At 39.6% G+C, this 26,168-nt stretch overlaps 1 protein-coding gene across 1 annotated transcript; it reads left to right on the top strand.

The window, feature by feature from the left end:
* Window positions 1-1,433: 1,433 nt before the first annotated feature.
* LOC131437108 (ragulator complex protein LAMTOR1) lies at window positions 1,434-24,698 on the top strand. Its single transcript, XM_058606258.1, has 5 exons — window positions 1,434-1,739; window positions 1,803-1,966; window positions 2,035-2,171; window positions 24,156-24,229; window positions 24,303-24,698. The coding sequence occupies exons 1-5, from the start codon at window positions 1,668-1,670 to the stop codon at window positions 24,393-24,395; spliced, it is 540 nt and encodes a 179-aa protein (XP_058462241.1). The 5' UTR covers window positions 1,434-1,667; the 3' UTR covers window positions 24,396-24,698.
* Window positions 24,699-26,168: the final 1,470 nt, after the last annotated feature.

The following is a 26,168-nucleotide window of genomic DNA, read 5'->3' as shown; positions in this document are numbered from 1 at the left end:
GCAGATTTTTTTTCAGATCTACAGACCCTATCTGCAAATAATTTAAATTTTTACCTGGCATCTCTGCTTGAGTGGTTATTTTGTGTCGAGTAGTTAAATTTAACTAAAATTGCAGCCCATTTGAAAGTTGGACGGACGTTATTTGGGTCTATTTTCCACTGGAAATAATTTCAACTAAAGAATTAATATTAGGATTTTCATTGCAAGATTTTTTTCAGTGTCGGAAAATAACCATCGATATGTCAAAAATAACCATGCTCTCGAATAGGGTTATTTTTGACAACATCAAAATAACCGCTCGAGTGTCAGATTTCAACCAAAAGTTAAAATTACCCGCAAAATGGTTCACAGCCTTATTATTCGTCAAAGTTTGAATTGGGTCACAGTTTTAGCTGAATTTAACTACTCGAATAAAAAAAAACTTCTCGACTACCCACACCATCAAAATGACGGAATGAGGAAGCGAATTTCAACACTTCATGCTGGAATTCTAAGAAGAACTGGATATTTACTAGTTCTGTATATCCAAAAAACCTTGAAGATTTGAATTTATATATTCAGTTAAAATTTTTTTTTATTTGCTAATCAGCTCGAAAACGTGAAAAATCGAAAAAAAAAAAACGAATTGACAATTTTGTCCGCATTTTCTCTCTCAATTCCGAACCAACCGCTTGGAGACGAAATCCATTTGGAAACGGTTTCAATTCAGTAAGCGATTATATTTTGTTGGTCGTTGAGCGTCTTTGGAACAGCATTATGCACGACATAATGGTTCATGTTTGCAGGAACGGTTTGTTGTTGTTTTTACTCCTAAACTGGCAAACGAAGGTCCCGTGTTGGCATCCCGTTGAACGATTGATTGGACGTTCATTGCACCAATAATCCAACGTATTGGACCTACATTTGTGCTGTACTCATTCCCACTAGAAAATGAAGTGTTTAACAGATGTAGTTCGATTCAATAGGAAAACACATCACATCCAAAGGAAAAACACATCAAAGCTATGTTAAAACTATTCCAATCTCGCATCTTAGTGATTCTGCACATGAAATCTTGATACAAATCGCTCTGGTTATGTATTGAAACGGAAAAGCATATTAAATTGAAGTGGTGTTTACGTATGAATCGATCGTGCAATTTTTTATCAGTGTAGTGTGTTTAGTTCGCGGTTCATGCCTTTGCTATTCCTGAACATATACACTCTTACCAGCCGCTACCTAATTTTGGGTCAAAACCTACCCAAAATCAACTAAAGTACATCTCCCCAATTTTGGGTAACGACTTCAAAATTCAGGTAAATGTAAGTTTAGTACAAGCGTTATGCCATAACAAAGGACGCTACCCATTTTTACCGATCAACTCAATGTTTGAGCAGATAACGACCTAATTTTGGGTAGCTTATAAATGAGATTGACAATGAGTAATTTTGCCTAAAAAAATATGTAGAAATGATTTTCAGTATACACACCTTAACAAAAGTCAAAACTCCAAGACAAAAAATCAAAACAAAAGATATTTTGGGGCGTGTAGAGGAACTTCATGTATTTACTACAGTGTTATCATACCGTTTATCTTGAGTACTGATCTTTATAGGCCTGAGAAAGACTTGTCGGCTTGTGCTAAATATTAGGACCTTGGTGATCATTGCTAGATACTCATCCTAGCAATGGATTGCTTCCGTTCGGTTTTAAACTACGCAGTCAGCTGCTTCACTTGCCAGGATGACTCGTCAGCCCAGGTTTCTTTCGAATTTAAATCATTGCCATTTTTTGTCAATTATTTGTCTTCCTATTCTGGACAGGGTAACGAACCAAATGAGCGAACACACCTGCTGGACAATCCGGTAAGCAATTACCCAGCCGTTCGTAGGTCCAACAGTGAAGATCTCTGTCAGGAATTTGCAAGCTCAGTGCCGAAAAAGGATGATGTTTCGGCGTTGAACAAGATTATCCAAGATACTGCAGCGTAAGTCGTTTCGTTATGATGCGTTAGAGTTTAATCCAACAGAACAGATCATTGTAATACTTTTGTAGCAATGTGATTGACGTGGCCGCGATGGACATTCACAATATTGAACCTCAGGAGTACAACGATCGGGTAAAGGTTTATTCGCAAAGATTAGCACAGCAATGGAATACCGTTGCGCATCCGAACAGTGTCAATCATGTCGGTAAGTAGAACACAAACATCTCTCAATAGCATAAGAGTTCTGACAGTCTGTGATAAATTCAGGGTTGTTACGGTCGCGCGGGTTTCGCGATTTTCGCAGATTTAGCGCGGTTTCTGCTAAGATTTTGATGCTTTGGCGTGAATTTCGCGCGAATTTCAAAACATCATTCCACATTTGTGAATCATTTGTTCGAATAAAAAAGTTCTTTGCTAATTTTTGAAGGTTTTGAGTTTTATGAAACCTTAAAAAATTAATCATGGGCGAACGTTTCAGCAATTGGTCGAGCTGGTCAAGTTGGTGAGTTTACATCTTGATAAAACCAAAATTTACTAGAAGGCGGTTATAGCAAATATTTTCTTCAGTGGATAAAATTTCGATTTTATGCTCTTCGATCTCGAGTGATACAAATTGCTATTTCAATAGAGCTGTTACAAGGAATTACAAAAACTTTTCGATATATGTGATTACGTTCCAATGCGGAAATCGAAAGAAAGGATATTAATGTCGATGATATCGTCTCAGTGAAAACACATTCAATAATGCAAAGAACGTTATAAATGGAATGCTATTCTTCAATAATATGGTCACTGTGTCTTGTGTATGGTAAAAATCGCTTTCTCAAAGCTAAATTTGCACAACAGGCTTACGAAGCGAAGTTGGACAAGAAAAGAAACGAAGAAGTTCTGGAATTCCATCCGTGGTGATAAGAAATTGTTCTAATAGTTTGTTGGTTCATCTATCAAACATTTTCAATTGTTCTTTGCGTTCTGGAATTTTTCCTGAAATATGGAAGAAATCCTATGTGAGCAAGGGTATTGTATCCAACTACCGTGGAATTGCTGATTTGTGCGCTGTAGCGAAGCTGTTTGAAATAATAGACTTAGCATGGATCCATGCTAAAGCCTTTAACTTCCCCAAAATTAGTAACATTACATTTCCTTCATCATACCTTCTTTACAAGCACGACTACAAGAAATTATAGGGCATTCAAATTGTCGTTCAATGACAATGCAAATCTAGTACGCAAGGATACTTGCGGCTTTGCTCCGTTCGCAGCGTGCTTTGTCAAATTTCGTATAGCGTACAGGGTTTCCATATTTAAATTTATGTTTTTTAATTGAAAAATGTAAGTTTCTAAATCTTTTATTTAATTCGTACCTACTTGAAAAATCGACTAGTGAAAATTGGTGCAGAGGGCTAAGTGTTCTATATCATTCGACACAGTTCATCGAGCTGAGCAATGTAAGTTTCTGTGCGTGATTATGTGTCAAATAATCACGCTCAGAAAATAAAAAATCTCGTTTTCCCATAGGTTATTCATCATGTTTTCATAGGGTAAAGTGTGTTTAAAATTGCACACCGTCATTTAGAGCTAAGATGCAAAAAAAATCTTCTTGATTTGGCTTAAAACTGATTCAATTAGTAACATACTAAACGAACCGACTTCGGCTATACTGGTTCCGAGTTTCAGGTTCCAAAAGTACTGAAAATAGGGGTCAAAAAGTCTAAAACGAGACTCACTCAATTTTCTCAGAGTTGATTGGATCGATTTCCACAAACAGGCTCAAATAAATGTTCCTATCGTCTCATAGGTTGCTGTTTAATTTCATGCGGGTCCAACTTCCGGTTCTAGAACTATAGGGTAAATTGTGTTTAATAATTTAGTGCAACGATGCAAAATAAAAAAATCTTAATAACTTGACATAACTGTTTACAAATTGAAAAGGTTATGTTAGTTTATACCAAAAGAAAGTTTCTTATTTTATTCAAGATAGAAAAAAATTTCTTCATAGAAAGTGAGTCTTCTTCTAGTGATATTTTTGAAAATATAAGTAATATGAGAAAGGCATCATTACACCACTAGGGGATTAAAAAAGGTTTTACCTTTTACTGATTGGAAATATTTCTACGCATCGGATGAATGGAGTGTCTTGATTATCCAGCTAGAATTCTAAAACACTATGCTGGCTTGCGGGCTTTCTTTAACAGAGACTGAAAATTCACGCTCGATTCACTTGAAAAATCACGTAAACTGTTTTCAAATGTCAAATTGAATACTTTACGTGACGAAAATGAATGTTTTACGAACATCCTCTAAAATGAATAGAGTCATCACATAAGGTTTACGTGAATTGACCAAACGTCAAACAATCTACGTGAATTTCCAGTGTGAAAAACTCGATTTTGAAAATGGCGAATAGTGGCCCTCAAAGTGTGAGTAGTGTAAATATTTGCGAGAAATGTTATTTAAGGTAGCGCTTCGCCGTGGTCAGGTCGAAGCGAGACAACTCACTGCTTTCTCTTGCTTTGTCGCCGAAATTTCACCCTAAATTGCGAATTTCTCCAATACTAACCCGATTCACGAAAAATCAAAAACGTTGACATTGTGTGCGTGCGAAAGAATAAAAAAACTAATTTATTTTTATAACTCGCACGAAATCTTTCGATAAAAACGTTTATCAGGCACAATTTATATACGAATCGATAGAAAAATTAATTATCTAGAATCGTATGTTCTTGGAATTTCCGTTTTCTTCCCCGTTTTCTCACAATTTTGGGTGAATTGCGTGAAACCCCGGGATAGGCAGCGAACTCCCGTGACCACGGCGAAGCGCTACCTTAATTGCAATTTTTTACTACATCGATCAATTCATTCCAGTATGAAAGTTTCCATGTGTTCGACTAGACCGAGTGCCTGCGTGAGTCCGGAAGTGTGCACGCTCCTGCCGAATGCTTCAAACAGGCCGTTGGACCACCGAAAAACGAGTTCAAAATCGGTATGAAGCTAGAGACACTGGGCCCATGTAATGGGACCTTAACTTGCATCGGTAGTGTTGTGGGGGTTCTCGGATCTCGACTTCGGCTTCGGCTGGATGGCAGTGACAACATAACGATTTCTGGAGGCTTGTCGATTCGAGATCCCACGACGTTATTAGTTGCTTTATATTTTCATTTTGCTTTTTATTTTTATTTAAAATTCTATGCTGATTTTCTAGAATAAATGTTTTATTTTTCATGGCATTTTTAGATTTATACAAAAATCTGAAATCTCCCTTTTGACTTTGTTCCGAGATAAGTGATCGTCTCGGACGATGGTGATGTAGGCCTTGGATGATGAGAATAAATCCACCGATAGTTAGGAGAGCAACTACTTTATTCTACGGGTTATAACGAACAACTGAACTATATTTGATCTACAGGCGCAAATTAATAAAACTAATACATTCAAACATTGGTTTCATCGACAATTACGTATTCTAGCTAATACAAATAATAAGGTGTTATCACTTCAGAAACTGATATACTATGGTGGCGATGGATTGTACATAAACATCCCCACGCCCCTGAAGTTACTTCTTCTTCAGTAGCTCATGTTGACATTTCTTCAGTAGCTGTCGGTAGTAAGCATAACTTCTCCACAGGACGTACGTAAACTCCGCTAGCTGTCTTAACTGTCACCACACGTGTCACTCCATCTGGTCCTGGATGTGCTTCATAAACACGGCCTAGTGTCCATCGATACGGTGGAGAGTTATCATCTTTTACGATTACCAGTCTTCCAACATCGATGCGTACAGGAGGTTTCCAGCGTTTCATACGTCCTTGTAGCTGACATAAATATTCGGTTTTCCAACGAATCCAAAAATGTTGCAGGCGTTGTTGAACTGCTTGCCAGTATCGTAGTCGACCTTCAGGAATAACACAATAATCACGATCCGGAGCAGACTGCAATGATGCCCCTATGAGAAAATGAGCTGGAGTTAACGGTTCCAAGTCGGTAGGATCATCAGAAAGCGCTGTTATCGGTCTAGAGTTCAGGCAACCCTCCACTTGCGTAAGTAAAGTTTGTAAGTCCTCAAACGAAACTGGATTCGACCCAAGCACCTTCAGTAAATGAGCTTTTGCTGAGCGAACGGCTGCCTCCCACAATCCTCCAAAGTGTGGGGCACTGGGGGGATTGAAGTGCCAGTGTATTCCTTCACTAGAACATTCTCTCATAATCGGTTCGTAGTATTCTTTCGTCCGCAGATTCCGTAAGAGTTCTAAAAGTTGATTCCTCGCTCCAACAAAATTTCGCCCATTGTCGGAGTACATATCAGATGGTTTTCCTCGTCGAGAAATAAACCGACGAAGAGCTTGAATGAATCTTTCAGAAGACATATCTGATACCAGTTCCATGTGTACCGCCTTTGTTGTCATGCAAATGAATAGAGATACGTATGCCTTAACTGCGACTCTTCGCGGCCCAGGTCGGTAGAAAACGGGTCCAAAATAATCAACACCTGTCTTAGAGAAAGCACGAGCAGGTGTGACACGTACTGATGGCAAATCTCCCATGAATTGCTGAATAGCCGTTGGACGGAAACGAAAGCATGTTACACAATTATGGACTATATTTCGCGCAATATTGCGACCACCTAAAGGCCAAAATCGTAGACGAATTGTTGCGAGAAGTAGCTGAGGTCCTGCATGTAATAAACGTTTATGATAATGCAATATCAGCAACCGTGTAAATTGGTGTCTCCCAGGTAACACCATAGGGTGTTTCATTTCCTCTGTTTGCTGTGAATGAGACAGCCTCCCACCAACTCGAATAGTTTGATCATGTTTTGAGATGAACGGGTTGAACCATTTTATACTCGAAGAACGAGATACGCATCCATCCTTATTTAGCATTTTCAATTCTTGCTCGAATGTTTCTTCTTGTACTCGGCGAACTAATGCATACTCTGCCTGCTTTAACTCTTCACTGGTTAGAAAGCCAACCTTCAATTTCTTACCGTCCAGCTTATGTTTCAAATTGGTGAAATATCGACGCCAATATGCAGTTTTCTGAAGAAGATCAGTATAACTAGAAAATGATTGTATATATTCCTTGCAAAATTCCTTTCCCTTTGATACCGTCAGTGCCACTAATGTGCGCCTCCTTTCATTATTGTTACTCTGTGTGAAAGATAGTTCCGGCTGCTCAGGCCAATTAGATGAATCTTCTCTAAGCCAACTCGGTCCATGCCACCATAATACGCTGTTCACTATTTCTTCTGGAAACATTCCTCGGGATATTAAATCAGCCGGGTTTTGATTCCCCGGAACATGTAACCACTGACCTAGTTCAGTTAGTGTTTGAATTCTTGAAACACGGTTAGCTACAAAGGCTGTCCATGTGGCAGGAGGAGCTTTCAGCCACTGCAAGACTGTCGTAGAGTCGGACCAGAAAACCACTCGCCCTTCGAATCTTATCGCCGTTTTAACCTTCTCGAATAATTCCGCTGCAACTAAGCCCCCACAAAGCTCCAACCGTGGCAATGATTGAGTCTTCAAAGGTGCGACCCGTGACTTTGAAGCCATCAAGGAAACCATCATCTGGTCAGATGTATCTATAGTTTTCAAATAAAGGCAGGCTCCGTATGCCCTTTCACTGGCGTCACAAAAGACATGAATCTCCTGTTCAATTGTTCTAGGCAGTACCACACAACGCGGAATCCTGATGTTATCTAGAGCTGGCAGTTGAGCGTAATACCTCCTCCAGTCGAATTCGATTGCTGAAGGGAGCAATTCGTCCCAATCTAGCCGGGCACCATTCGTTCCGGGCAAAGTCCAAAGAAGTTGCATAAACAGCTTGGCCATTGTTATTGCAGCTCCTACTAATCCCATGGGATCAAATAGCATCGCAATGATAGATAACACCTTCCGCTTCGTGAGCCTTTCTGTGATTTCCACGATTGGTATATTGAAGTGCAGCTTCAGTGCATCCGTTCCAGGAAACCAAGAAAGTCCCAATGTCCTTACAGCTGGATCAGGGTCTAACTGTACCGCCGAATCATGTATTGCCATATCTTCCTTTGGTATGCCCTGAAGTACGGCTGGGCAATTAGAAGCCCATTTTCTTAGATGGAATCCTCCTTTGTACATAATGGAAACTAGTTGCTTATTCAATTCCAATGCAGATTTCATATCATTAGAGCCCGAAATAAGATCGTCCATATAAACGTCTTCTCGTACAGATTTGGATGCTAAAGGGTACTCCGATGCTTCATCCTGCGCTAGCTGCTGCAATGTACGTGTGGCTAAATAAGGCGCAGACTTGGTTCCGTATGTTACTGTAATCAGTTCGTACGTCGATGGAGTATCGTTGGAATCAAATCGCCATAGTATGTTTTGCAACCACCTATCATCCGCTGCGATCAAAACCTGCCGAAACATTTTTTCGACATCGGCAACAACCATAATTTGCCGCGTTCGACTTCGAAATATTATTGAACGAAGGTCGTCCTGAATAACTGGTCCGGCTATCAAACAATCGTTTAAGGAGACACCAGTGGTAGTCTTACAGGATGCGTCAAACACTACTCTGACTTTAGTAGTGGTACTATTCTCTTTTACGACAGGATGATGTGGCAAGTAAAGGCGTTTGTGATGGGAATCTGCATTGATATCAACCTTTTTCATATGTCCCAAACATAAATATTCCTTCAAAAACTCGTCGTATCTTTCCTTCAGTATCGGATTATTATTCAAGCGCCGTTCCAATGCAAATAACCTGTTCAATGCAATTTCCTTGGACTCTCCCAGTTTCGTCATAACTTGTTCATTCTTCGGTAAGGTCACGATATACCTTCCATCGACTTCTCGTTGGGTTGTTCTTGTAAATTGTCTTTCACATCGTATCTCCTGCGGCGACATATTATTACTACATTGGATTTCTTCACAGGACCAAAATCTGGGAAGAAGTTCCTCCAAAGGTGTAGTTGCAGCTATGTTACAAACCCTAGGAGAGTTGTATGATATTTTTGTATATTCTCCGGCCACTACCCAGCCGAAGACGGAATCAACCAGATTTGGTAAGCCGTCGCCCAATCCCATGAGCTTTCCAGTATTGAATATTTCGAAAAATGAGCCTCCGCCTAATATCAAATCAATTGGATTTGATCGATTAAATTCTATATCTGCAAGCCTTATGTAGTTGGGGATTTTCCAATCGGCAACATCGATATCCGAAATTGGAAGCTTCACCGTAATTTTCGGGAGCACTAGTAATGGCAGTGATCGCGAAAAGTTCCTTGTTCTGGATGAAACAGTCAACTGTACTTCGTATTTGGCCAATATTTCTGATTGACCAATTCCAACTACAGGAACTTGTACCTTGTTTTGTTGTAGCTTGAATTGTTGACAAAGCCGACGAGAAATGAAATTGCATTGAGATCCCGAATCTAACAATGCCCTTGCAGTAGTATGGTATCCCGCTTCGTCTTGTACCGTTACCATCACCGTTGCCAATAATACCTTGGGTGTCGAAACGCAATGCGAAGAATGTTCAGAATTATCGACCGCTGCCGTATGAGCTACCCTTTGCTCCGATGCTCCAACCGAATTAGGTTTCCTTTCGGGAACTTCTACTGAGTCAATCAATGTGTTGTTCTGCGTAGATTCAACATCATGCCTTATTCTGCTACTGTTCTGCGTTTTAAAACAAACCATGGTATGATGTCGTGCCTTGCAATTCTTGCATGAAACTCTCGAATTGCAGTCCTTAGCCTGATGTCCCTTGTGAAAGCAATTGCGGCATAAGGAATGGGTCCTTAATAAACCTTCTCTTTCCGAAACAGACGACTGCCCGAATACGGCACATTTGTACAAAGGGTGAGACTCTGGGCAAGCCGGACATTTAAAGCTATTCTGATGAACCGCACTATAACTAGCTTGTTGCTGTTGGAAGGGCCGCTGTCTTTTAATTGGCTGAGGAGGTTCTGACCGTTGTTCTAATCCTCTAGTCGGTAATGCCTCCAACACTCGAACACGACGCGTAAGAAAGTCGATGAGATCTTTAAGAGATTCTGTTTCCTTCGCTGAAATATATTCTTCCCAACTCCTGCGAGTATTACTATCTAATTTCGAACTTAGGATGTGTAAAAGCAGCAGGTCCTTATAGTCACAAGGTTGTACCAGCTGATCTAATGTTTTTAAGATCCTTTCGAAGCCTTCCAACAATGAATGCAATTCAGAAGCAGACTCTTTCCTTAATAACTGCAGATCGAAAATAGCCTGAATTTGCTTCCGTTTTATAATCTTGAAGTTTGAATACCGCTTCACAAGCAGTTCCCAGGCTGTTAGATAGTTTGCGGAAGTAATCGGTAGTGCTTCGATTACCGCCAATGCTTCACCTTGCAACTGGCTACGTAAATAATGTAACTTTTCAACATCAGGCAACTCCGTCTGCCAGTGAATTAAAGACGTATATAAGTCTCTGAAACTTATCCACTCATCCATGTTTCCGCTAAACTTTGGAAGCGTCATTTGTGGAAGCCGTACATGCGGAGCAGAACCATGCGCAAACGAGACATTTGTTCTTGAGGTTTGATCAAGAATTGGTGCCTCGTTTAGCAATTTATACTTATCCATTAAGTAGGATTTATCGTCGTAGAATCGATTTTCATATACACTCCGTTCCTCCATTATCGCCGAGGGGTCTATTGAAAATTCATCGTGTGACAGTATTTCATTTATCGTGTCGTTTATTTGTTCCCATAGTGTATCGAGGCGTTCCAATCGAACTTGTATTTCACTTGGTGTGACGTCATCGTGGAACCGTTCAACGAAGCCGTGTATATTATCGAATGATGCTTGCAGTCCTTTCAATCGAGTAGTAATGGCCCGCAATGACGGTCCTTTTTTCGATGATGTTGATTTTGACATTTTGCAGAAGTCTCGAACAACCAGAAAGGAAACAAATAGTTGTAGTATAGATCGTTTGTCCAAGCTTCGACAAGGACATATACAATGTAGCACTTACTTTTGAAGAATTATTATCCCACGAAGTCCTTGGCGAAAGCGTAATTGTGCTGACGTAGAATCGAATCGGTGCTGAATCTGCCCTTAGCGCGAACAGTCGAGTTCTCCAGTGGTTATGTACCGAAGATTGTGTAAGTTTGGATTGTAGCAGTGATAAAATAAGATGGTATAGTATCGAATTGTTTGTCCAAGCTTCGGCTGGGACATATACTGTGTAATTTTTACCTGAGCAACAATAATTTCCGCAAAATCCCAAACCGACCAAAACTTCCGTTTGATGATCCAACCCAAGCCGACTTTATTGGTTATCCATTGTTCCCGCCAGTACTGTAGCGTCTCAATCGTGTACAGCCGAAAACAATGGCGCTTCCATGCATTGAAATGTGGTGATAAAGTGATGAAAATGACCAACCAGCATCCAAATCAAGCCGAATGCACTGGTTCTGATTCCTCGGTGTCTTCGACCATCCGGTTCGAAGGACCTTATGTTCCGAGATAAGTGATCGTCTCGGACGATGGTGATGTAGGCCTTGGATGATGAGAATAAATCCACCGATAGTTAGGAGAGCAACTACTTTATTCTACGGGTTATAACGAACAACTGAACTATATTTGATCTACAGGCGCAAATTAATAAAACTAATACATTCAAACATTGGTTTCATCGACAATTACGTATTCTAGCTAATACAAATAATAAGGTGTTATCACTTCAGAAACTGATATAGTATGGTGGCGATGGATTGTACATAAACAGACTTCAACCAATATATAAAATAGTGATTCTTTGGTATCTAAATATGATATGAACTGATAGATAAATGTGATATGAGCAGTACATTACATTTTACCTATGAAACACGTAACTTTTACTGGATTATGCATTAAACAGCTATTAAATGCCAGTCTATTAAAACCTACGTGAAAAGTAGGGTGGAAAATATTCACACAACTTTTCACGTAACTATAACATGATTATTATTTTGAGTGTGGTATACGCTTGGTTGCCGTTCTATTTTTTATATATTTTAAACACATAAAACCCTGCTGGGGCTGCCAATTTATTTTGTTATAATTTTTAGATTTAAATTTTAAAACTAACATAAATTATGCATCTAGAAATAGAACACTCCCTGAACATGCCCTGACATGTTTGCAAGACAGATCCGGACCCAATCCTATATCCCAACCGAGCTTTTCAAGTCGAACTCTCTACATTCCAAGACCGATTAAACGTTCGAATGATGGAAGACTATTTAGAGTTTGGACTGCAGGCTGCAAAACTTGCGTATTGCCTTGAGGATCACCAACATGATCTCTGATGGACATCCTGGGCCCATAACATCTTGGAATGGCCAAAGATCAAACTACTTTGGTTGTCAGTTGAAATGAAAGTGAAAATTTTGTTAAGCTTATTTTTACTATAGCCTACTAATTTTATACGCGTCGGATTGAACACTCCGCTTCAACTTATTCTAACAGTTTTAATTATTACGACATATTACTGTATTTTACCATGATTTATTGAGTGCAGATTGAAAGTTTAATTTTTATATGTGAAGGGTTGAAGGAACGAATGGCCGATAGTGCCGTTATAATCGGAAGAGAAAGTAAACAAAGACAAGTTGTAATTTGCACTTAGTAGGGTAAAGTGTTTTGATATGCTCCCCTCAAAAAAATATTGACATATTTCTAAATGTATTATTATAGTTTATTCGAGAATGTGAGTATTACAATGCAATACCGCTGAGAAACATAATTTTAAAATATTCTGTTAAATTTCATGAAAATTGATTGATAAAAACACATTTTTCAAAATTACCACTCATTTGCCTTAGGCATAATGCCCTAGCAGCCGTATAAAATGTCTCAGATCAAATCAGGCCCTGAACAATGTTGAATTATGATGAAATGTGAAAATGAAAAAAGCACCCGGTGAAAGACCGTTACTTGGTTAAAGCCGGGTATAAATAAATGAACCCATTATAACCCAGGGGTTTTCAAATTTGAACCAAACAATATAAACACAAATATTTAGTGCATTCCGATTTTTCTCCCGAAGTGGTAAATGACCTGTGTAATCGAAAATAAAAACTTCATTTTTTTCCATTTCTTCATTTTTAGTAAAACGGATTACCTATTTGTATTTGTATGGTATTTTAGATATTTGAACGATTTGTTGAGAGTATCGTAAGCTCATTTACTCTTTTTCCAAGTAAGCGTTTTTGTTCATATTCACGTGTTCGTCAAATCCTAAAGGGTCCCTATCCTTATCACTATTTTTTGCAGCCATGTTTTTGAATATTTCACATTCCGAAGATAAAACAAACTGAATTTGATTTGCTGATGGCAAGAGATTTACGAAAGACTTCTATTAATCGGAAAATTCTGATGCTCGAGTTTATCGACTAACGAAATGCTTTGGAAAAAATACTACTGTATTATCCCACCGTATGATATATCATACGTTCAAATGTTAACAACAATTTTGAACCTTTCGCAATGGTTTGTCAAAAGATGGAAGTATTACCTATGGTTTCGAACATAAAATTCACACGAATATGTTGCTTACTTTTCTATGGGCATTTGTGTGAACTTTGCAAGGCTATAGTACAAATAAAACGTTGACACATGAGAACAATTTCAATATACAAAGAAAATAGAAGTGTAAACTATCAACTAGTGCTTAAGCTGTTTTTTATTAAACTTCTAAAGTAAACACGTATTAAAATATAGGAAGTTTTGCGTATGATATAACATACGCTAGGACATAATTGGTTAATATAAACAGAATAAACATGTAGAAAGAAGCAGCAAGAGTTAGTTAGTTACTAAATAGCAATCGACTATTACACGTTTTACAGGAATAATTTTTTTATAAAGTCGGTGCAAAATCTTACATCGAAAAGCTAATGATGTTTTCAGTTTCTCGATATTTTGCAGTAGACGACAACTACCAAACTTTCATAGCAAAAAGATCCTACGAAAAGATAGTGTTATTGATAAAACTTTTTTAGAAATGTCTTGAATATCATATGTTCGAGTCCTGGCCTGGAAGGATTCTTAGTGTCAGTAGTATCGTAGCACCAGCTATGCAATAATTCTGTACGCTAAGAATCAGCTTCGAAGTCTTTTGAAACAGAAGGTCAGGTCCAATTCCACAAAAGTAATGTAATACCGAGACTTTGGCTTTGAATGCTTGAAAAAGGAAGAGGGCGTTTCAGTCAGCAGTTCCTTTGTTACCTTAAAAGAAGCTCCATCTTATTATTAACATACATTTAAATAACTACTACTAGTTAAATTATGCGCGCCTCGATATGTTTCAATATACGAGGTCTGTTCAAAAAGTTCCCGGAATTTTTTAATTGCGCGCGTCTGGAGAGTCCGGTGGTCAACAATTCTTTTTTAATGTGTTGGTACATATGCTCCTAATGTATGGTGAAATTTTCAGCTGTATTCATTGTTTACATTCTGTCTTGTAGCGGCTGGTGTAGACGTGTTTTTTTGAGCTCGGCGATTTTTGTTATTTTAAACAATGGAAGATTTGAAGAGTCAAAGAATTTGTATTAAATTTTGCGTGAAAAATGAAATAAAGTGTAACCAAGTGTGCGAAATGTTACAGAGAGTCTACGGTGAGTCTGCTATGAAAAAAAAACAAGTGTTTACGAGCAGAGATGTCTATCTCCTCTGTGTGACGAAGAGCAAGCAAAATTTCTCCCCTCGCACTGACAACGTCAACGAGAGCTCTTCTCTTTCACATTTATACACCAGTGTTGTGTAAGTGTGCACGCATCATGAGTGCGTTTGTTTATTTCCTTTTACCTCTTCCACTGAATCGCACCAAAGTGCTAGAGCATTAGCTAATAAATTCTCTGAGGAGGATGCAGATACTTTCACAGAGGTGTACACGCCGGTGAGCACTCTGCTGTATGGTGACACGCAAAATCAGCAAAATAAAACAATTTATCGTAAAATTTTCGGTTTTCCTTGCAAATTTTTCATAGCAAGGCCAGATCTACTCTCTATTAATTGAAGTTCACAGAAGTGTTCGCTCACAATCACGCGCCAGTGGTCACTTGGGTGTATTTAGACGAGAGCGCGTGTGAGTGATTCATGCGAAGAGAATGTGTTTCACTCGCGCCAGCTGCTTTAACCACAAGCACACACTCAAATGCTGTCTATTCGACACTGAGAAGAAGTGCGCCTTCCTCTTTGTGCGGTGCTTCGTTTTTTCATCCTCTGTGTGGCAAAAATCTGACTCTAGCGTGTATAACTCTGGTGAAATGCCATCTCTGTTTACGAGTGGTATAAGCGTTTCCAAGATGGCCGCGAAGACGTTGAAGACGACGAACGCTCCGGTCGACCCAGCACATCAATAATCGATGAAAATGTGGGAAAAGTGGAAAAAATGATTATGGATGATCGCCGAATCACTATTAGAGAAGTTGCTGATGAAGTTGGCATATCAGTTGGCTCATGCCATCATATTTTTTCAAATGTTTTGGGCATGAAACGAGTGGCAGCAAAATTCGTTCCAAAACTGCTGATTTTTGATCTAAAAAACAAACGCATTACCATCGCTCAGGAGCTGTTAAACGACGTTATTCACCAGATATCGCTCCGTGTGATTTTTTCCTGTTCCCAAAGTTGAAGAGTCCCATGAAAGGACAGCGTTTTTCATCGATTGAAGAGATAAAGGCAGAATCGCTGAGAGTGCTACAGAGCATTACAAAAAGTGACTATCAGGGGTCTTTCGAAGACTGGAAAAAACGCTGGCATAAGTGTATTATATCTAAGAGGGATTACTTTGAAGGGGACCATATAGATGTAGACGAATAAATAAATATTTTTTTAGAAAAATGAGAATTCCGGGTACTTTTTGAACAGACCTCGTATTGTATGCGAGCTGTACAATAACGAGAAAACTATGTACCTAATTGCATAATTAATAATACTAGCTGAAGGCAAGGCCGCAAAAAAAGTCTAGAAATTGTCCTGCCTATGAAATCGTAGAGGAACACAACTTAGACGGCAACACAACTCAACTCAATACTCCGCACAGGTCGTTTGCTCGTTTGGAACTGGGAGCTGTCATTCCAAACGAACAGCTGTCGTCACTCTGGTTATAGGCACTCTACTCCGTACATGTTCAGATTGCGCACGGCCAATGCCCCATCTCAGATCTCACGATAATCATTATTTTCACGGTATTCTATTTTTCAATCCAGTTTTATGTTTGATTCCTTTTTCTAGGAACATTAAAAACACCTGATAAATAATATATAATATAATAAATCTATAAATACCTTCTTAGTAACCTCTAAATTCAAAAAAGTGTATGTGCTCATAAAGTACTTGAATTAACGTTCCTCGTTACATCCGATCTATAATACCTTAGGCTTCCATGGCTATAAACACTTGCTACTCCCCCCTCGTTATAAAAATTTTTACGACATCATTATTTCCACGTTATCGCTCAGGATTGTGATAATGATTATTTTATATCGAAAGACTCTTTATCATCATAACTACATACGTATTATAGAATAACGATTCAGTTAATACAAATGTTGTCGTAAACTTATTTTCATCATCTTGGGTCGACAGTTTCCTCAATTTACAAAAAATGCACATTGACTGTATGATTTCTTCGTCAACTCCGATCAATCTTACCTTCCTTTGTTAAGGATACTTATTCCCCCTCCCTCTTGTGAATATTTTGTGACCCTCATTTAGTTGCTAGAAATGTGCAGTTTTACTTTATACTTTCCAAGTTTGGGGCACTTGGTGCTTTCCCTCTCCCTCAGAATAACCTTATTATCCTTATTTTGATGTGAAAGTAGTATCTGCATTAGTCAAGAAGTATCGTTTCTCGTAAAATAACTTTTTCATTGAAATCCTCTTTTGTCAGTGAACTTACTAGTGCTCTCTACCCTCTGATTAGTTTCAGACCCTGTCATCTTGTAGTGTAATCAATCTTCAGTTCAGCAACGCCATCGCACGGCATCACATTCAAATATCATGTCAATTGTATGGATGCGCAGTGCTCCTATTTTGGTGCGCACGAATTTGACATTTTTATCTCCTACTTCTATGTACGAGATTCGATGCGAACTCGCCTGAGGCCGCCATGCTCACAAAAAGGATGTTGTCAATGATTTGTTCGGGAAATGTGAAAGCTAAATATCTTGTAAATATGATGTCTTCGGTAGTGTAGAAAGTATCTGTGCTCGTCAAAAAGTGCCAATGGGGGAAGATGAAAATTGTGGGCAAATAAGATATATTTTACAACACCCTTTTTTAGAGACACTTGCTACAAACTCCGCTCATTTGTTCACCTGTGCAATGAATATCTGATCTAGCCAAGAAAAATAAAAAATACCCTCATTACCTTACCACCCCTGAATTGCAAAAAGTACCTGTGCCAAGTTTGGTGATAATTTACTGAGTTGTGATGGAATTATTCCGATATATACAAACAATTGGACTGAGAGCGTCTTTAATAGAGACAGTTGCTATCGTTTCACGCGTGTCAATATCCTTACGATCATCTCTTAGTTGTAATAAATACCGTGCTGTCGAAAAATGTCGGTTCGAAACAATAAACCACCTTTTTAGAGACACTCATTATATTAACCTTCCAAAAGCCAAGTCCATATTAGAGTTTTACAAAAAGTATGTATGGTCTTCAAAAAGTATCGATTCTGGTCAGATTATATAAATTTTGTCATAACCCCCCAGACTTGTTAATGCCACTTGCTACGCTCTCTTCTCTAAAAAAAAAAACAGTTGGATTAAACAGTTGGAACAGGAAGTTGGATTAAACTACAAAGCAAGATGTTTTATGGGATCTTAAGACCTTACATTTGAATCTTAGATGGTTCTAAGAATTCATTTGAATCTTAGATTGGTTCAACCGTCAATGAGAAAAATGAGTTGGATTATTTGAATTTCGTTTCACATATTATCCTGTAGTTCCGGAACCAGAGGTCAGATCCAAACGCAATTAAGCAACTTTTTTGCTGTAAGTAGTTTAAATTAATAGAATTATGGAATTGCTATCAACTCGAAAATGCTGCCATCATCTGTTTTACATATGTCATATTCGAACGATTGTGTTACCAAAAACGAACCGGATGCTGTACACAGTCTTTTTAGTACTTCGAAACAATTGTATGTAACAGTATGAAAAATCGTGTTTCACGTAGCTCCCAAGCATTGCTTTGTCATACAATGCACAAAACGTGAGCAGTTCACCTTCTCATAGAACTTCCGTGTGTCATTTGCGCGGGGGCTGATTCGAGCCGCGGTGGTGAAGTTCAACACTGGTCACCGCTCTCAACGAACGAGAACATAGATATCAGTAGAAAACGTCAGGCAACATAACCGCGTGCCAAACTATCGTCTGCAGCATAAGTAAATGTCAGTATACGCTGTGCAGTAATAAACTTAAAATCTAAATTGCTAAAAATTTGATTATTGTATCTTACCATCACGAATATCGACGAGATGGAGGTGGCGAATCACTGCACTAAATGCGATCGCCCGGATTCAGTTGATAATCTCGTAGGATGTGATGTTTGTGAGACATGGATGCACTTTGGAAGTGCAAATGTGACAGATTCCATTGCGGATATCAATGTGAGCAGTGCAGGGAAGAGGAATCCATGATTCAATCACGTGTGTCAGTCTGTCGTTCGTCTACAAGTCGGACTGAACTTAACCTAAAAATGTTGGAGAAACAAAAGGCTTTAAGAATGCAAAGAATACAGCAGGAAGAAGCAGCAAAAGCGAATTTCAGGATGCAATTAGCTGAGGTGGAGGAGACTTTCTTGAAGAAAAAGTACGAGTTTCTGCTAGCAGAAACAGATAATTCAGAAGATGTAGTCAGTAGGAAATCGAGATTGAGCAGTCGAGCTAGCAAGGAGAAAGTACGGACGTGGCTTAGCAAGCAGGACGTGGACACAACATTTAATGTGAAAGTAGTGTCATCCAGTAATCCTTCGCCAATGATCGTGAATACTGAAGCAGTTCAGCAGTCTACTATACCAGCTCTCATCACTTCAAGTCCACCTGCATCGAACGTTCCTGACATAGCAGTTTCTGGTCCTGCATCAGCATCAACACCAAATTCAACAGATGGTAAATGTTTTCCGTGTTCTGCTGCTGAGATTGTATCCCACGATTTGGTACCAGTGGGTTCAGATGGTTATGTATCTCATGCGGAAATAACGATCGACGTTCCCCGCCGAGCACCGGTGATTTCTTCGCAAAGGACTAGATGCAGTTCGTTCATAGAAACAAACATTCTGGAGCAGATAGGCACCGATCGAGTCCTGCGGAAGATTACTAACAGTGCACCGCCATCTATTGTTAAGTTTCTTACCAGATCGGATTGTAATCAGCAATCAGAAATAATAGCTAGTAATAACAATATGTTAGGCACGAGTCATACATTCCTCTAGTAATAGTAGGCCAATGATCCATGATACGCTAATAGTAACAAGTATGTCAGCAGTACCTCCCGTTACCTATAGGTCCTTGCCAATGTGTAGCTATAATTCCATCTTTCCACAAAATACCTTTGCCTTAAATCAAGAGTTAAAACCATATGCTCCCGCGCACAGTGTTGCGGCCAGTCGGTGGGATGGTAAATAATTACATACCGATTTCATCACAGTCAAAGGTTATGCTTACAAATATTGGTGGCTACCGTGCAAATACGAATGTGTTGATACCACCAGTTTCTCGCGTCACTTCACGTCCATTCAATATTCCGTTCCTTCAGTCGTCTGAACCTTCGTCCATATCCGTTCCCCAGATCGAACAACGGCAGCAACAGTATATAGATCGACCCGCTGTCCCAGGGCGCTGTGGACCAACGAATGAACAAATGGCCGCAAGGCAAGTTATGCCAAGGGAGCTACCGTCCTTTTCCGGAGATCCGCAAGGTTGGCCAATATTCTACAGTTCGTTCTGCAATTCGACTGATACATGTGGATTCAGTGACGCGGAGAATCTGGCGAGATTACAACGTTGTTTGAAAGGACAGGCGTTAGACGCAGTAAAAAGTCGATTACTCATGCCGCAATCGGTTCCATTCGTGATTGATACACTGCGTCGATTGTACGGTCGACCTGAAATACTTATGTACTCGCTTCTTCAGAGCCCGGAACAGTTCCTTCTCCTAAGACTGATAATTTGCAGTCGCAGATAGATTTCGGTCTTGCGGTACAAAATGTTGTAGATCACATGAGTATCGCTAATCTGTCTGATCACTTGTGTATTCCTATGCTTCTCCATGAGCTAGTGGAGATACTTCCACGTCAGCTCAAGTGCAGTGGTCTTATTACAAAAGTAGATTTACTTGTGTCAACTTGGCGACCTTCAGTGCGTTTATGTCGGAACTAGTGCTGATGGCATCGGAGGTTACACTCCCTATGGATGCGCTTACCCTTAACTCCAAATCAACTAAATCAGGCAGAGACAAACCGAAGCTTTATATACACACTGAGGAGATACGGGATGGAAAATCCAAAGCCATCGAGAAGAATGGGGCGCTACAAGAGCAAGGTATAAAGACTTGTGTGTTTTGCGATAAAACAAACCATGAGATTACAAACTGCAAGCAATTCAAAGCGCTCGATATCGATGGTAGATGGAAGACTGTTAAGCAGAAACAGCTGTGCAGAAGTTGTTTAGTGGCACATCGGAAATTGCCCTGTCGTACTAAAACGGTGTGCGGTGTTAATGGTTGCCGAATACATCATCACAAACTTCTACATTCTGAGAACTTCTCGAGCAAAGCTGATCCAAAAGCCGTCGCCGGTAACAAGAATACGGTAGTACACCAGAATCTACACCGTACGATGTTCGTTTTCACTATTTCGGTATTTGCCAGTAACGATACATGGAAATGGTAAACAAGTCCACACGTATGCGTTTCTCGATGACGGGTCCAACTCAACCTTACTGGAGTGTAATATTGCGTCGGCTTTGGGAATCAAAGGACCTACAGACGGCTTCTGTCTGAGTTGGACTGGAAATATTACCAGAGAGGAAAAGGAGTCGCAGCGTATCAGCGTAGTAATTCACGGAAATGGAAAGAAGTTCAAGCTTCATAACGTGAGAACAGTACAGAATTTGCAATTACCGGCACAAACGTTGGACTACGAAGAACTGTCCTATACTTTTCCTCATCTGAAAGGCCTTCCTATCCAGAGCTATACCAACGCAGTTCCTGGGGTAATCATCGGAATCGAGCATATTGACAGCGCTGCGAACGAGAGAGGGTAATAACAACGAGCCAGTGGCGACTAGAACCCGCCTGGGATGGTGTATCTTCGGAAAAAGCTCCCAGAGCAGTAACGTTATGGAGCAGTTGAATGTACACATAGACGACGGTATGTCAAATCGTGATCTGCATCAGTGGATGAAACAATTTTTCGCCGTTGAAGAGTCAAGCGTGACAGTAAAGCCGGAGGCTGACGAGGACAAACGATCACGTCAAATCATGGAAACCACCACCCAGCGGGTCAACGGTGCGTTCGAGACGGGATTTCTATGGAAATACGAGCACATCTGTTTTCCTGACAGCTACCCGATGGCACTACGGCGCATGAAAGCTTTGGAGGCGGTTAAGTAAAGAAACATAAAGTAAAGTTACGATCCGACAGCACGTAGTTTAAAGGACCAGAATTCTTGTATCAAACACCAGATCACTGGCCCTCAGAACCGTCGTTGAACCGAGCAGAGGCCGAAACCGAATTACGTAATTGTAATCGAGAAAACTGTACAAGTCCAGTTTCAATACCGAAGTCTAATGCACTATACCGACTGTCGGTTTTTATTGATGATTACGGTGTTATCCGGATGAACAGCAGAATATCCGAGGCACCAACTGTGCCGTACAATACCAAGTTTCCGATTCTACTACCTAGAAAGCACGTTGCAGTACATCTTCTGGCCGAAAGCTATCACCGAAAGTTTCGCCATGGGAACAACGAGACGGTCTGTAATGAAATGCGTCATCGATTTTTCGTACAATTTACTCATACAAGATTGGACTATTTCGGACCAATTCAAGTGAGACAAGGTTGCAGTTTGGTAAAAAGGTGGGTGGCATCATTTACGTGCCTTACGATGCGTGCCGTACATAGTCTCTCCACCCAGTCGTGTATCATGGCCATCAGGCGATTTGTTGCTCGTCGTGGTTCTCCGATGACTTTCTACAGCGATAACGGGACGAACTTTCTGGGGGCAAGTAACCTTCTGAAAAAACAGATACAGGATATTCACAAAGACTGTGCGGTAACATTCACGAGTGCTAAGACAAGCTGGATTTTCAACGCTCCATCGGCGCCTCATATGGGCGGCTCCTGGGAGCGAATGGTGCGCTCAGTAAAGACAGCCATGTTAGCGATTGCAGATCACCCTCATCATCCTAGTGACGAGGTATTGGAAACCGTAACGCTAGAAGCCGAATCGATCGTTAACTCTAGACCACTTATATACATCCCATTGGAGTCGTCGGAGCAAGAGTCGCTAACACCCAACCACTTTCTGTTATACGGAACGAAGGAAATTACACAATCAGAGCTACCAGTGAACAACGGAAAGAACGTTTTGCGAGATTGTTGGCGCCTAGCACAGTGTTTAGTGGATCACTTCTGGTCTCGCTGGATTCGGGAATACCTCCCAACGATAACTAGGCGCTCTAAGTGGTTCGAACCTGTTCAGCCGCTCAAAGTCGTTTATCTTGTTCTAGTTGTGGAAGAATCCAAGCGGAACGGTTGGCTACGAGATAGAGACGTTGACCCGACGCCAGACGGACAAGTTCGTAGAGCAGTTGTGCAGACGAAGCATGGGTTACTCAACAGACCTGCAGTAAAGTTGGCTCTTTTGGACGTACTGAATCCGGGAGACGGTCCGGAACTTCACGGGCAGCACCGGTCACCGCTGCCAACGAAAGAGAACATAGATGTCAGTAGAAAACGTCAGGCAACATAACCGCGTGCCGAACTATCGTCTGCAGCATAAGTAAATGTCAGTATACGCTGTGCAGTGCGGTGCAGTAATAAACTTAAAATCTAAAATGCTAAAAATTTGATTATTGTATCTATATAGATAACAGTACGGCTCGTATATGAGGGCACGCAAATTAGATTAAATAGTATCACAAGTAAGTCAATCGTATTTTTAAATATTACTCATATTAATGAATTGTTGAACTCAGGGCACTGAGCATTATTATTATTAATCACAGACTTTCGGATAGAGGTTAGAAGAAGAAGACGAAAATGTAAGTGTAAGATGATTTATTGAAATCGAATAATTAATACAGAATATATTACAGCTTCATGGTTCTTCTCCATCCGAACAATATTTATATTTATATATATATAAATATATATGTGTATATATGATAATGCCTTTCTCTTCTTTCATATCAGTCTCATGGAAATATATTTCATACTTTTATCAAATAATTTCGGATACTAATTTTGACACCAATTGCTTAGATTGATTCGAGTAGTTCACAAAAGCATGCTTCAGTGTCTATGTCACACAGTGTGCAAAAAAAAAATATTTGTTCTAACTTAGGTTCAAATGAAAGGTCCTGTGGTCCCAAGCATAATTCCTGAATTTCATGCGGATCCTACTTACGGATCCGGAAATATAGGGTAAAGTGTGTTAAAAATTGTATACCATCACTTAAAATGGGGAAAAACCTTAGAAAAATTTCTAAATCGACCTCAAATCTTTTCCAATTAATAGTTTTTATCTGTAAACGGTCAAACAAACCGATTTCGGTTATTCTTTGAAGAATCGAAGAAAATTATCTTGAAGAATACCACAGTATTATATATGATAGTATGATTGATATGAGAAAGGCATCATTACACCACTAGGTGGATTAAAACAGGTTTTTTACAATTGCAAGGCTTTTCTTTATGAGAAAGGCAAACCTTCTTGTGAAGAATCCAATGACAATGCGTATTTCCAGTATTCTCAGATCTCTGCTTTTCGCTTCTTGTACGCATTGGCCAAAGAAATTTTAATGAAATCAATGTAGCTTATTTGGTACGAATTTATATCGTATTTTCAATTCAGAAAGATCTAGTGAGAATAGTCTTCTCACCAGACTAAACTGACAGTCATTATAGCAGACCTAATAATATACTTATTTTCCAGGGCTTCTCAAGGATATCCCGTACCCAGAATCGATATTAACTACGGTGCCAATAGAACCCGAAGATTTAAGTATGGTAAGTTTAGTCACTGGCTTAAGCGATAAATTTTATAATGGCGAAAGTAAATCATTTCTGGTTCGGGTTCCAGATTCGCAGCATGGTGCAAGAAGCTTTTTCAGCCGTTGGAGAAATCAAAGTGAAACACACAGAGAATTTAGTAGTGCCTTTTTACTTTCGATAATTAGAAGTTCACACACTTCATAGCTATATTGCGTTACAAAACTCTTCCCAAACTTTTCTGTTCCCATTTAAGTGCTATCGTTCTTCCTTTTACAATTTACTTTTTATAAATATTGAAAGTTTAAGATTTTTTGTTCGTGTTCGATTATCTAAGCGCATACATGTAAACAAGAAATCCAACACTAAGTTATTTCACTTTGAACCAATTGTCCTTCACCTGCGGAAACAAAAATGTCATAAAAAACTCATTGTGATGTTCTCAGTAAAATAAAATTCATATTTCTACGTATGAGCATTGTATAAAGTTTGGGTGGCATTTTTAATTACTGAAAGAAATAAAAGGGTCATTAAACGCGCAGCGAATGAAATTCCGGTCAAAGCGCTGAAAAGGAAGAGACGCCATCGTTGTCGTGTGAAAAGAATAAGGCTGTGACTTATGGGAGACAATTTATTTCACTACTTAGGGTGGATTCCGAAAAAATGCATTGTTCGGTCCATGGTGAATTTCTGAAAAAGGATGGAAATTAAATTCGCTTTCATTACTGCAGTCTCACGTCTTGGTCCACGAGTTTGTATCAGTTTCTGTTTGTAGTCTGCCGGCTAGTGCTTGAAAGTGAGAATTTACAATTGTAGGGACGCCGAGATCGTTGAATGAGTAAATTAAAAATTGGTTCATAGAGTATGAAGTTGAAAGATGTAATTTAAATCGAATTCGTTTAAACATACTGGTTGTGAGACATTAGAATAATTTATCGAGTTTAAAGTGCCCGTGAGTATGATAAGCACCGCCAGCGGGACAAGGAAGCTCCACCGACTGAAACCGATATTTCGTATCTTTAGTTCATGTTGTACTACCAGAACGAAGAGCAGATCCCGTTTTTGCACGCAGAAGAAACAACAATGACATCAGTTTTACGTAACTACACTGTCCACACCTAGCGTCTAGTAAATACAGGAAACCAGGCCCGTGCGCAGGGGGAGGTTTTGGGGGTTTTAACCCCCCCCATGAAGAATTTTTTTAAAATTAAGTTTCATGAACAATGGAGTACTTATTATATTAAAGTGCAAATAACTTGACAATTCATATTTTTTATCAATTTTTTATCAATTTATAAACTGACATAATTTGAAACCCCTCCCCCCCCGCGCACGATCCTGTCAGAATTCGTTTTACATTTTTGGACACCCCCCTCTCCCCTTGAAACCCCCCCCATGGATGATTCCTGCGCACGGGCCTGCAGGAAACAATGCTATTCTCGGACGAATAGTCAGGGGAAACTGCAGCCCGTAAAGCTGGTCGACAAATATTTAAAATTGCTAGACGGGTAGCGGATGGTCGGACATTATTTGTAAACATGATGATGGTGATCTGGCTGTGGTGAAACGAACAAGAGAGAAATCCGGAATGATGCTATCGGTGAACGGCATTCCTAGCCCGTCTTCTAGTGCCTTCAACAAATTTATGATATGGCAGCAGGAAAACAGAACGAACGGGGGCAAAGACACATAAAACAGGCTTGCTTGGGCGTGCCTTGACACAGTTCCACTCTCTAAAGAATGAAAGCACCTTCCGGCTGTTTCGGGAATTACTTTTCCTGTGTTCCTTCGTTTGTTTGTTTTGATTCGAATTAATTGCCAACCGTTCATGAAAAAAGATTTTTTAGTATAATCTGGGATGTGACGTAACTAATATGTATATCGACCAGTCAATAATACCGTGTGTCATTTGGTATTAATAGAAAAATATTACGGACACAAATCAATCTGAATAATA

This window comes from Malaya genurostris, chromosome 3 (genome assembly GCF_030247185.1).
Source record: "Malaya genurostris strain Urasoe2022 chromosome 3, Malgen_1.1, whole genome shotgun sequence".
Classification (NCBI taxonomy): domain Eukaryota; kingdom Metazoa; phylum Arthropoda; class Insecta; order Diptera; family Culicidae; genus Malaya; species Malaya genurostris.
The sequence above is the reverse complement of the archived record's forward strand: the minus strand, read 5'-3'. Positions and strand labels throughout refer to the sequence as shown.

Coding starts and splice junctions, on each gene's coding strand:
- LOC131437108 (XM_058606258.1), top strand. CDS start 1,668: ATGGATTGCTTCCGTTCGGTTTTAAACTACGCAGTCAGCTGCTTCACT. Junction 1,967..2,034: donor ATTATCCAAGATACTGCAGC/GTAAGTCGTTTC, acceptor ATACTTTTGTAG/CAATGTGATTGACGTGGCCG. Junction 2,172..24,155: donor GAACAGTGTCAATCATGTCG/GTAAGTAGAACA, acceptor CTTATTTTCCAG/GGCTTCTCAAGGATATCCCG.